This window comes from Artemia franciscana, chromosome 10, assembly GCF_032884065.1.
Source record: "Artemia franciscana chromosome 10, ASM3288406v1, whole genome shotgun sequence".
In the NCBI taxonomy this organism is placed as follows: domain Eukaryota; kingdom Metazoa; phylum Arthropoda; class Branchiopoda; order Anostraca; family Artemiidae; genus Artemia; species Artemia franciscana.
Window position 1 is genome coordinate 10,037,071 of NC_088872.1, and position 14,018 is coordinate 10,051,088.

At 36.2% G+C, this 14,018-nt stretch overlaps 1 protein-coding gene across 6 annotated transcripts in view; it reads right to left on the reverse strand.

Annotated features, from left to right (window-relative positions):
* The window catches only part of LOC136031763 (tRNA-uridine aminocarboxypropyltransferase 1-like), a 72,622-nt gene that overhangs the window by 11,931 nt on the left and 46,673 nt on the right, over nt 1–14,018 (reverse strand). For all 6 annotated transcript variants that reach the window (XM_065711503.1, XM_065711498.1, XM_065711499.1 and 3 more), the window contains one exon: nt 1,828–1,886. In XM_065711503.1, the coding sequence (XP_065567575.1) occupies nt 1,828–1,886 (59 nt within the window). The remainder of the gene's footprint in view (nt 1–1,827; nt 1,887–14,018) is intronic.

A 14,018-nucleotide genomic window follows, 5' to 3' on the forward strand; every position in this document is an offset into this window, starting at 1 on the left:
TTGGTGTAAATATTTAAAAATACAATTGGTATCTCTTCTAGCAACCATAGCTTTGCGCAGTGTTCTTTCATAAGATTTTGCACTAAATATTTCCTACTTCAAAAAATAAAAATAAAATAAATCGTGACACACAAACCATGAGCAGTAGAAAAAATCAGGCTTTATTTCGAGTTCAGAATGCAACACGACATGAGAGTATTTTCACGGATCAATATAAGCATGTTTTTGAACAGCTCAAGAGGTAAGAATTTCATTGATACAATTGAAAAATATTAATAAGCAAAACTTGATGGTTTCACTTGGTATACGTGGATAAGTTGCACATTTGAATTCAAAATAAATCTGCATTACTAAGATCTACATTTTCAGCTCTTCAGCACAGAATAACTGCAACAATAAAACTCTATCTTTTTCCTCAGGAGGATTAGTTTCTGTCAATTATAACAATTATAACAAGCAATTTTAACAATATTATGATGCACAATCTATACTAATATATTAAAAAAAGCTTTTTCAACTGAAAGTAAGGAGCAACATTAAAGCTTAAAAGGAACAGAAATTGTTCCGTACATGCGGGGGGATTACACCTTTTTCATCCCTGGCTCTTTATGCTAAAGTCTTAAAGTTCTTAAAAACACTTCTCACTCAATTTCAACAGCTCTGATGTTTGAGCTGTCTTTCTTTAAAAAATGTGACAAAAAGTCATACCTTAACGTAAACAGCGAGGGTTAAGGAAGGGGTAGGCCTCCCCATATACGGAGCACTTTCTGTTGTTTTCAAGTTTTGATGTTGCTCACTACTTTCAGCCGAAAAACCTTGTTTTCTTAATTTAATTCCTGACCACTCTTCAAATCATGCCGCAAATCCCCTTTATCCCCCTCCCGTGTAAAATTTTCCCCGAAAACTTTACTCCCCATGGAAAATCTTCCCCCTCGACAGAAATTCCCCCTCGAAATTTGTTGCGCATTTCTGAATAATAAATATTTCACTATATGTGGACAATGGGCAAATCACGTGACTTATAGCCCTTTCCCCAGGGGCAATGTGGGGTCTTGTCATCACCAAAGGCAGAGTTACTGGATATTTCAACTTTGTTAAATCAAACGGTTATCTAAAATCTTTTTATCTGACATCTTTGGGGCAAGAGAGTGTGGAAAGGGGGCGGATACCCTCCATTACTTACAGTTCATAACCATGAACTGTTTGAAAATTCCGTGCTTGAAATAACAGTCTAGGTTGAACTTTGGAACAGGCACGTACGCACGATTGTTTTTCCCGAGGGGGAGCGGGCCATAATAAGAAAAATCGGCGAGAGGGTAACAAAAAACACGTTTCGTTTAATAATTTGAGTAAAATGTGCCCAAAAATTCAAGGAAATTTAATTCCCCTATCCCCTTTGTATATCCCAGCCTGGGAAGTTTATGGCATCAATGCAAACATGGATTTTCACACGTTTCTTCTTTAAATTTACGTTCGGGGTGCTGGAAATATTCAGGACACTTTGTTTTAAAGAACGCAAATTAATTTCAGTTAACCCAATAAAACGGTTAACGCAAATTAGGGACACAAATTTCAGTAGAACATAAAATTTTCAAATTATTTAATAAGAAAAAGAATTGCTGTTGTCAATATGTCAGAGATACAGGCGCAAATGAAGATTAATAGCATAAATGCTTATAAAATAAATGTAGTTGCACTGAAAAATAGTTGCTTTATTAAACAACAAAACTATTCACACATCCCCCTTACACCCGGCGTTTTTTACTCAGTTCAAAAATTCCGTTTGAATTTACGGAAACCTTATTGTATATCATAGACCTTACTTACCTAGTTTTTACATATTCTTTAATAGGAACTGATTTTTTCCCCGGAAAAACCAGTGCAACCTGAAAAAAAAATCAACAAGATAACAAATATTCAAATAGCACATCTTCGATCTTTACATACTAAATAACAAAATAACATACTAAATATACTAAATAACATCCCACATACTAAATAACTAAGGGAAAACAAAAGTTTTGCTGAAATTCAAGTTCATGCTTTCCCTAAGCAATAAAACTAAATTATTTCAATAAACATATGTTGACCTGTTTCTACAGACTAAAACTTTTATGGAAATGCCAACTTAGTTCAAGTTGAAGGAGATATTCCTTATGAACTATGGGTAGCCCAGCAACTAAAATATATAAATAAGTTTGGATAAAAGCTGCAATGACTTATTATTAGAAGATCTTTAAGTTTTGCAGTTGGAATGATCTGGAACGATTTAAATCATTCCAACTACAAAACTTTCGGACACAATAATAACAAGCCGTTGGAGCTCGAGTGTTTATTTAAACTGGTTTATATTTTGCTCTTGGTTATAAAAGGTTAACAAGGTCTTTTACTCTTCCTCTTTGTGTCTTCTTTGTTTCTTAGTAATTTTAGCATTCTTTTATTTTTTCTTCTCTATACTGAATTCGATTCCATTCTGACTCTTTTACGAATTTGAATCTTTTATTGACTTTCCTGGGACTTTGTTTGCGTCTGTAATATACAAAGAATTAATTTTTTAATTTTAATTTTATTAATTAAAATTAAATTTAGTTAAATTCTAATCGTTAAAATTAAAATTAATTTTAACGATTCCTATACAGATGATAACTGGTCTGACATTAATGGGGAATGGGATAGTGTATTGGATTATCTTTCTTACAAGAAGGGGTAACACACGGAAGTAGGCGGTTTTCAGGTCGTGATTTTTTGGAATTAGGACTTTATTGGACCACCTTAGGCGAACCCTCAGGCTAATATTCTTGCAAAGAATAATTAGAAAAATGAGAGATTTTAGAATTCTTTTATTTTTCCTTGTCTATGCTGCGATTCCATTCTGAATCTTTTATGACTCAAACTCAATTATCTTTTTATATAGGGCAAAGTTTCTCAGCTTTTTTAGTCCTGTAAACAATAAACTAGGCAAAATTAAGGTTAATCGTGTTACCACAACTTTTATGATAAACAGTAATACTAGCTATCTGCTTTATCACAAAAGTCTAATGACTTCATTAGTTATTTATTCATACTACATAAAAAAAAGTTTTTTACCTGCAAGTAAGGAGCGACATTAAAACTTAAAACGAACAAAAATTATTCCGTATATAAAAGAGGTTGACCCCTCCTCAACGCCTGGCTCTTTGCGCTAAGGTTTGACTCTTTCTCACAACTCTACTTTTTAAAACAATAAAAAGCTTTAGCGTAAAGAGCGGGGCGTTGAGGTGCCCCTTTCATTTACGGAATAATTTCTCTTCGTTTTAATTTTTAATGTCGCTCCTTAATTTCAGTTAAAAAAAGCTTGTTTTTTATTTAATAAGCAAAACTTTAATTTAAATTTTGCTAACGCACACCGATTAACTACATAAGCATTCCTAAAGGCGTCCTAAATTAATAATGATAATAATAAGAAACCTACAAAAATATTCCTAGAAGCATCATAGACTAATTAGAATAATAATAAAAAAGTAAAAAAAGACAATCACCTTCTCTCAAACACCCCCGGGTAAAAACCACCTTCAAAATACAACTTCATCCACCCCCTCTTCATCCCAATCCTCTCTCCAGCCCAATAGCCCAGGTAACCCCCCTTAAGAAAAAAATTAAACAAACTAATCCCCAAGAAATACTCTCTTAATCTTTTTTTTAAACTGTGGGAGATGCTCAGCCTCCCTAACACTCACAGGAAGCGAATTCCATACAGAAGGGCAAAGATACTTCAAAGTAAAACCAGATCTCACACTATTTTCAATATCCACAACCAAGCTATCACATCTTGGTATTAAATAAAAAAACAATTTTTTTCAATTGAAAGTAAGGAGCACCATTAAAACCTAAAACAAACAGAAATCATTATAATGGAAAGAGAAATCACCAGTGCAACAGCACAAACACATAAAAAAAATATGTATATGAGGGGGTTCACCTCCTTGTCAATACCTAACTCTTTACACGTAAGTTCGAATTTCGTTCCACTTCTTTAGGAACGACCCATGAATCACAAAGGCCGTTGAATTAAAATAAATAGCTCTCTTGAAAGTACTAGAAAGAAAAAACTTTAGCGTAAAGAGCAAAGTATTTACAAGGGGCCTAACCCCCTCAGACAAGTGATAATTTCTGTTCGTTTTAAGTTTTAATGTTGCTCCTTTCTTTCAGTTGAAAAGATTTGTTTTTGTTTGTTTTTTTATTCAATTTCTGATCGTTTCTTAAGTAATGCTGGGAAATCTGGCGCCTCCTTCATATAAACGACCCTTCCCCCATGGAAGGATCTTCCCACGTAGCCCCCTCCCCCACCTTCCCCGCAGCAGAAAAAATTCCCCCTAAAAACGTATCTCTCCTTCCCAATAACCAATACTATATATAAACAATGGGCAAAGTTCATAGCTTGCACCCCTTCCCCCGGAGACAGTGGGGGTTTAAGTCATCCTTAAAACATAGTTAATAGAGTTTTTCAACTATGCTGAACAAAATGATTATCTCAAAGTTTTGATCGGGTGGCACTGTGAAAAAAAATTAGCGTGGGAGGGGGCCTAGCTGCCATCCATTTTTTTTTCACTAAAAAAGGGCACTAGAACTTTTTATTTCCATTCAAATGGGCCCTCGCACGATATTCTAGGACCACTGGGTCGATGCGATCACCCCTGGGAAGAAAAAAACAAACAAAAGGAAACAAATAAACATGCATCCGTGGTCCTTCTTCAGACAAAAAATACAAAATCCCACATTTTTGAAGATAGGAGCTTGAAACCTCTACTGTAGGGTTATCTGATAGACTAAATTTGATGGTAAGATTTTAATTAAGATTCTATGACTTTTAGGAGATGTTTCCCCTATTTTCGAAAATAAAGCAGGTTTTTCTCAGCCTCATAACTTTCGACGGGTAGCACTAAACTTGATGAAAATTATATATTTGAAATCAACATAAAAATCCAATTTTTTTCATGTATCTATTGGTATCAAAATTCCGTTTTACCGAACACTATTGAGCCGGGTCGCTCCTTACTTACAGTTCGTAGCCACGAACTGTTTGATGATGCTCATGAACAGAATTTCTGAAACAGTAAAACTCATTAAAAGTTTCCGGGACTAGATTATACACACAATTAAAAACAAACATCGCCGCTTGATAGTCCCTTATCTGTCCAACATTGAGTAGCTTTAGAGACTTAATGCATGCCCCGGTGTCTTTCACATTTTTTACATGCTTCCCAATTATTCTTGCTGCTTTCTTTTGTAGAATTTGTACACGCTTGTAATTAACATAAAAGTTGCTACTCCAAACTAAACATCTGTATTATATATATACGAGTATATTATTGCGAAATAAATCGTGCGAAGAGTACGCTCCGTCAGAATATGCTTCAGTTTTCAGAGAATGCCAACTCCACGTGCTATTTCGGCGGAAATAATGTTGCTATGATGCTTCTGCGAAAGATTAGAATCAATATGGAAGCCAAAGTACCGTAGTGATTTAACTTGTACAACAGGCTTTTCACACAATAGGACTTCACCACTTGCATCAGCAAAATCACCCACTCTACAGCATCTCAGTAAAAACGTCTTTTTTTCATTCACGCACAGCAAACTTAAACTTGCAAACATCTCTAGTCTTTTGAGAGCATTGTTAGCTTTGCTATTAATTCATCGAATAATTTTGAAAATATTGTTAGTGCAGTGTCATCCGCCAAAAAAAAGTAATGCGTACACTCTGCCGAGAAAAGCGCAACATGTCCGTGTAAACTAAATAAAGTAAATGCCCCAGCACAGAGCCAAGAGGTACACCACATTTCACAGGAAAAGACAATGAGACTACATCACTTACTTCAAGGGACCGACTTCAAGGGACCTACCGTAAAGACAGCTCTCAAACCATCTGGACGAACTCCATTTATTCCAAGACTTTTCATTCGATCAAACAACACTCGATAGTCAACCGTGTCAAACGCTTTTCTAATGTGAATGTAAATAGACATAGGTAAGTTACCTGAGTTTAATGCACAATTAACACTGAACCAGTTGCTGCAAGGCGTGCGCCATGGAATGACCCTTACAAAACCAAAAGTGTGTCTGACTCAAAAGCCTATTCATCTGAAGGAAATTATAGAGCAGTTTATGCACCACTTTCTCTAGTATCTCTGAAAAGATATGTAGAATTGATATGGGTCTCCAATTTTGTATATCTGCCTTGCAACCACCTTTGTGAAGAGGAATGACCTTCGCCACCTCAAACTGCACTGGACCCTCCTCCTCCTCTGGGAGTGTGACATCCTAGGACGAGGAACAATTGTATGGTGGAAGTTCTGTTTTTGGTTGCATCAAAATTGATTGTACGACTAAACCTTCTTTTCTAACTTACATAATATAGAAAGCATATCCATACGCAAGAATTTATTTCATGGGTGATTTAACGAGTGGGAGCAAAACTTCGAAGAATTTTCTTGTTTTATCGACAATATACAAGAAATACGTGGGGTACAGGAGAATCCCAAACCAGCTTTTTTCAAACATAAATTGAAAATGATAAGCTAAACGATCAACCCCCTTCCAATAGGCTTTCCCACTAAGCAAACCTCATATAATAAGAACAATCTCAGTTACCCAATTGTATTCAAATCCTGTGAACACGGACTTTGAAAATATTTTACTTTGGGTCTCCAATTGCCTTCAAATGGCTCAAAGAAATGCTTAGACTATTTGAAGTACTTTTATTCCATGACTGTCTACCCTAGATCTGCCCTAGGATGAATGGATGAAAGGAAGTGGCTAGATGAATATGATTTAAAATTTCAAGAAATCCAATTAATTTTTGTACAGAATATACCATTTAATACGAAAGCATTTACAAAACAACGCTCGTTCTTAGGATTTACGGTAAAGAAATTGTTTCATCAGTGAGATCAAGGGATATGAGGTATCATCTCTGTAGGCTAATTCGTGGGGGCATTTGCATTGCTTGGCAATTGAGGCTATAAACCATTTAAAAACAGTACAGAATCAGCAACAAAATTGAATTCTAACCGTTAATCCTAAAATGATCTTGCAGCATATTCGGAAACAAATTCAGTGCAAAAGTCGAAATTTCCTCCATGGTTTTCATATATCGTTTGATAGGGTTTAATAGATTTTTTTTTCCGCTTAAGAGAAACTTAACCTCTCTCCAAAAAAACAAACTAAAACAAAACGAATTTATTTCAGACTTTTTCAATTCATTTCATTTTCAGGCTACAATTTTCAATTTTTTGGGCAAGGGGGGGGGCCTAAGGCCCATGGATAATTCTTTAATTTTCTCAGTTTCTTGCATGGCTAAATGCAAACCCTTCCTCCAAACAGACAGATAAAAAAGCGAAGAACGAAACAAACGATGAAATTGGAAGAAGAAAACGAAGAAAAAAAGGAAAAGGAAAAAAAAAACAGAGAAGAAAATCATAATATTTGAATACACCTTTCATCAGATATTCAGAGAAACTTTAAGTTTTCTGGAAAAAAGTAAAACCATCTTGGTTATATATTATTCTGTCACATTATTGTTATCTTTTTTTTTTTTAAATTGCTCTAAGCACAGATAGTATTAATAGCATCAGCCCTACTGATCGTATAGACTTTGTTCCCCTTATTAAAAGCTTTTAGTATTTCTATGACAACGCCAAGTCAGAAAGATGAGCTTTTCAATGTGAAAACTTGTTTCCGAATAGCTCAATTAACCAATGAACTTTGATAATGAAGTAAAACGGCAAAGGTGAACCGAGGACACCGCTACAACGGCTCAAAGTAAAAAGAAGTTATTTTTCCACAAGCAGACACATATGTACATACCTTTCTTCGGAGGGGGGGGGAAGTCAGCAATAATAAAACATTTTTGTGATAATTAAATTGTGCATTGGTTAATGGTGACAATTAAATTGTCACCATTACCCAAGGACCTAAGGATACAAGTTTCAAACCAACCGAAAAAAACATTTAATCTTTTTATAGAGGTGGATGGGATGTCCCTAAACAAAAATTGTTTTTTGTAAATTATGGTTTCCTTTTCCCAGGGACATACTGGTTCAAGTTTCAAGCTTTTTGGACAAAAACGTTTATTACCCTTTCCTGAGCCCGTTTTCGACTGAACCATTTGTTTTACAGCTGCTTCCTGAATTAGTCACTTCCCACTTCACCCAGAGATACAAGGATACAAGTTTCAATCCAATCAGAAAAAAATATATGGTCCTTCCTTGGGCCCCATTGGCCTGTGTACCAAACAGTTTTTTTTTTTTTTTTTTTTTACGTTAGGTTAATCTTGACTCAAGGACTTCCGGTGGCGAGTTTCAAACTGATTAAGCACAAAAAATTTTGGTCTATTTATGAGCGCAATATCACCTTCCACCATAACTCAGTAAAATATGTGATCCTCTGGGCCCAGGAAAGGAACCCTGAAATCATCAAGCTAATCACATGCCCAAATTTCAACATCCCCCTTTTCCATTATAAGACCAATTGAGAAATTCTATTACTTACCTCATTGTCCAAGGGCTGTAGGGGTCAAGTCTTCCCTGGGGGCATGTTTATTGAACCTTTTGGGTATTCTGAACAAAATGACAATCACATAATTTTGACCGAGTGTCTTGGGAGGTCACGAAGGACAGAAAAACATGAGACAGAAGGGGGGCAGGTCCTCTTCCCATTGATTTCAACTCTTAAAAGGGCACTAGAGCATTCAATTTTCAAGAAATTGGCCCCCTCTCAGGTTTCTACGAGCATCCTTCCAAAAAAAAAACACATTGATGGTACATGAACTTTACTTTAGGTAATTCTAGAGCGCTGCCTCTGAACATGAATTATAATATATCTACATATATATATATATATATATATATATATATATATATATATACCAAATAGTTCGTGGTAACGAACTGTAGTTAGGAGCGATTCGGCTGAATAGAAACCGAAACTAAAAAAAATGGAATTTTTGGTACCAATAGTTACATCAAAAGATGCCCATCAAAAGTTACGAGCCTGAAAAATTTGCCTTATTTTAGAAAATAGGGGGTAACACCCCTAAAAGTCATAGAATCAAACGAAAATCACACCATCAGATTCAGCGTATCAGAGAGCCCTACTGTAGAAGTTTCAAGCTCATATCTACAAAATGTGGAATTTTGTATTTTTTTTGCCAGAAGACAAATCACGGATGCGTGTTTATTTGTTTGTTTTGTTTTTTTTTCCCAGGGGTGATCGTACCGACCCATTGGTCCTAGAATAAAGCGAGAGGGGCTCATTCTAACAGAAATTAAAAGTTCTGGTGGCCTTTTTTAATGACCAAGAAATTGGAGGGCACCTAGGCTCCCTCCCACGCACATTTTTTCCCTAGAGTCACCAGATCGAAATTTTGAGATAGCCATTCTGTTCAGCTTAGTCGAAAACCTAATAACTTTGTCCTAATAACTTTATCCCCCACAGTCCCCGGAGGAGGAGCTGCAAGCTACAAACTTTGACCAATGTTTACATATAGTAATGGTTATTATGAAGTGTACAGATGTTTTTATGTGGGACTTTTTCGCATTGGGGTGGTTGTGGGTCGAGGGGAGGGGTTATGTGGGATGTTCTTTCCATGGAGGAATTTATCACGAAGAAAGAGAATTTCCATGATTTTCTAGCGTTAAAAAAGCGATGAGAAAATAAATAATTTTTTCAAATGGAAATAATGAGGAGCATTAAAACTTAAAATGGACATAAAATATTACGTATATAAGGGTTCGTCTCCACAATACCTTGCTCTTTACGCTGAAGTATTTTCTAGTAATTTCAACTATTTATTCTACGGCCTTTGTGATTCAGGGGTCATTCTTAAAGATTTGGGATAAAATCCAAGCTTTAGTGTAAAGAGCGAGGTATTGACGAGGGGGCGAACCCCCTCATATACCTAATAAAAATATACAAACATAGAAGTTCGTTACGTAAGTTAATTCGCAAGGTACGTATGTTTATTACTAACAAAAACGTTCGTAAAAAAAATAATAAAAAAACCTAGTTTTATTTTTAAGTAACCAAAAATTGGAGGGCAACTAGACATCCTCCCCCCCTTTTTATATAAATTGTCCGATCAAAACTATGAGAAAACCATTTAACAAAAAAAAATATGCAAATTTAGTTAGAAACTAAATAAAAAAAAACTTTTTTAACTGCAAGTAGGGAGCGACATTAACATTTAAAACCAACAGAAATTATTCCGCATATGAAATGGGTTTTCTCCTCTTCAACGCCCAGCTCTTTACGCTAAAGTTTGACTCTTTGTCACAACTCCACTTTTTAAAATATTTAAAAAAAACTTTAGCATAAAGAACGAGGGGTTGAAGAGGGGACAACGTCTTTCATATACGGAATAATTTCTGTTCTTTTTAAGTTTTGATGTAGCTCCTTACTTGCAGTCAAAAAAACTTGTTTTTATGGCACTTGGTATTAACCAAGTGACATATAGCGATCGCAAATTCTGTCGGTCTGCCCAGGTAAGCTAGGACGATGAAATTTGGCAGGCGTATCAGGGACCGGACCAGACTAAATGAGAAATTTTTCCAATTTTTTCTTTTTTCCGATTTGACCATCTGGGGGGGGGGGGGGTGAGTGGGGAGCCGGTTAAATCGAAAAAAAATATAGAAAAAATGCAGTATTTTTAACTTACGAAAGGGTGATGGGATCTTAATGAAATTTGATATTTGGAAGGATATTGTGTCTCAGAGCTCCTATTTTACATCCCGACCACATCCGGTGACATTGAAGGGAGTTGGAGGGGGGAACCCAAAATCTTGAAAACGCTTAGAGTGGAGGGATCGGGATGAAACTTTGTGGAAAAAATAAGCAGAATTCCTAGATATGTTATTGACATAACCGGAACGGATCTGCTCTTTTTTCGGGGAGTTGGGGGGGGGCTAATTCTGATAAATTAGAAAAAATGAGGTATTTTTAACTTACGAAGGAGTGACCGTAGCTTAATAAAACTTGAAGTTTGGAAGGATATCGTGTCTCAAAGCTCTTACTTTAAATCCCGACTGGATCCGGTGACACTGGGGGGAATTGAGGGGGGAGCCTAAAATCTTGGAAAACGCTTAGAGTGGAGGGATCGGGATGAAACTTGGTGGAAAAAATAAGAAAAAGTCCTATATACGTGATTAACATACCCAGAACGGACCCATTCTCTTTGGAGGAGTTGGGGGGGGAGGGTTAATTCTGAAAAATTAGAAAAATGAGGTATTTATAACTTACAAAGAAGTGATCGGATCTTAATTAAATTTGATGTTTGGAAGGATATCATGTCTGAGAGCTCTTATTTTAAATCCCGACCGGATCCAGTGAAGGAGAAGTTTAGGGGGGGAGGCGGAACCTAGAATCTTGGAAAATGCTTAGAGTGGAGCGATCTGGATGAAACTTGGTGGGAAAAATAAGCACAAGTCCTAGATATGGGATTGACATAACCGGAACGGATCTGCTCTCTTTGGGGGAGTTGGGGGGAGGGTTAATTCTATAAAATAGAAAAAATAAGCTATTTTTAACTTACGAAAGAGTGATCGTATCTTAATGAAATTTCATATTTAGAAGGACCTCAAAACTCTGATCTCTTATTTTAAATCTCGACCGGATCCTGTGTCATTAGAGGGGGGCACCGGAAATCTTGGAAAACGCTTAAAGCGGAGGGATCAGGATGAAACTTGGTGGAAAGAATAAGCACAAGTCAAAGATAGGTGACTGACATAACCGGACCAGATACGCTCTCTTTGGTAGAGTTGGGGGGGGGAGTAATTCGGAAAAATTAGAAAAAATGAGGTATTTGTAACAATACGAACAGGTGATCAGATCTTAATGAAATTTGATATCTAGAAGGATCTTGTGCTTTAGAACTCTGAGGTGACATTGAAGGGAGTTGGAGGGGGAAACCGGAATTCTTGCAAAACATGAAAATCGAGGTATCTTACGAATGGGTGATCGGATCTTAATGAAACTTGATATATAGAAGAATCTTATGTCTCAGATGCTCCATTTTCAATTCAAATCGGATCCGGGGACATAATGGGTTGGAGGGGGGAAACAGAAATCTTGGAAACCGGAAATCTTGGAAAACGCTTAGAGTGGAGAGATCGGGATGAAACTTGATGGGAAGAATAAGCACAAGTTATAGATACGAGATTGACATAATTGCTACGGATCCGTTCTCTTTGGGGGAGCTGGGAGTTGTTAATTTGGAAATATTAGAAAAATTGAGGTATTTCAAACCTAAGAACGGGTGACCAGATCTTAATGAAATTTGATCAAACAGTTCGTGGTAACGAACTGTAGTAAGGAGCAACCCGGCTCAATAGTAACCAAAACTCTAAAAAATTGATACCAACAGTTACATCAAAAGAATCACATTTTAATGCTGATTTTAAATATATAAGTTTCATCAAGTTTAGACTTACCCATCAAAAGCTACGAGCCTGAGAAAATCTGCCCTATTTTAGAAAATAGGGTGAAACACCCCCTAAAAGTCATAGAATCTTAATGAAAATCACACCATCAGATTCAGCGTATCAGAGAACCCTATTGTACAAGTTCCATGATCCTATCTACAAAAATGTGGAATTTTGTATTTTTTGCCAGAAGACAAATCACGGATGCGTGTTTATTTGTTTGTTTTTTTTCTTTTTCCCAGGGGTGATCGTATCGACCCAGTGGTCCTAGAATTTTGCGAGAGGGCTCATTCGAACGGAAATGAAAAGTTCTAGCGCCCTTTTTAAGTGACCAAAAAAATCAGAGGGCACCTAGGCCCCCTCCCACCCTCATTTTTTCCCAAAGTAGTTGGATCAAAATTCTGAGATAGCCATTTTATTCAGCATAGTCGAAAATCCTTATAACTATGTCTTTGGGGACGACTTACTCCCCCACAGTCCCCGTGGGAGGGGCTGCAAGTTGCAAATTTTGACCAGTGTTTGCATATATTAATGGTTATTGGGAAATGTAGACATTTTCAGGGGGATTTTTTGGTTGGGAGGGGGGGGGTGAGAAGAGGAGGCTATGTGAGGGAAATTTTCCATGGAGGAATTTGTCATGGGGGAAGAAGATTTCCATAAAGGGGGCGCAGCATTTTCTAGCATTATTTAAAAAAACAATGAGAAAATAAATCTGAAAAAGTTTTTTTCAACTGGAAGTATGGAGTAGCATTAAAACTTAAAACGAACAGAAAATATTACGCATATAAGGGGTTCACCTCCTCCTAATACCTCACTCTTTACGCTAAAGGATTTTTAGTAATTTCAACTATTTATTCTACGGCCTTTGTGATTCAGGGGACAAAATTTAAGCTTTAATGCAAAGAGTTATTGACGAGGTATTGACGAGTGGGCGAACCTTCTCATATACGTAATAAAAGCATACAAACATAGAAGTTTGTTACGTAAGCTAATTCGTAAGTTACGTATATCTTTTATTAATGAAAACGTTCGTAAAAGCTAAAAGTTCTAGTTGCCTTTTTAAGTACCCAAAAAATTAGAGAGCAACTGGGCCTCCTTCCCCTCCTTTTTTCGCAAAATCATTCTATCAAAACTATGGGAAAGCCATTTAGCCAAATAAACAAATATGCAAATTTCGCTTTAATTATTCATCTGTGGAGAGCCGAAATCAAAACATGGATTAACTAAAAAACATTCAGAAATTAAATAAAAAAACAAGTTTTTTTAACGGAAAGTAAAGAGCTACATTAAAACTTAAAACGAGCAGAAATTACCCCGTATATGAAAGGGGCTGCTCCTTCTTCAACGCCCTGCTCTTTACGCTAAAGTTTTTACTGTTTTCAAAAATTAGAGTTGAGAAAAAGAGTCAAACTTTAGCGTAAAGAGCAGGGAGTTGAAGAAGGAGCAGCCCCTTTCATATACGGGGTAATTTCTGTTCGTTTTAAGTTTTAATGTAGCTCCTTACTTTCAGTTAAAAAAACTTTTTTTTTTTTTATTTAATTTTTAGAGGGAACTCATGTCTCA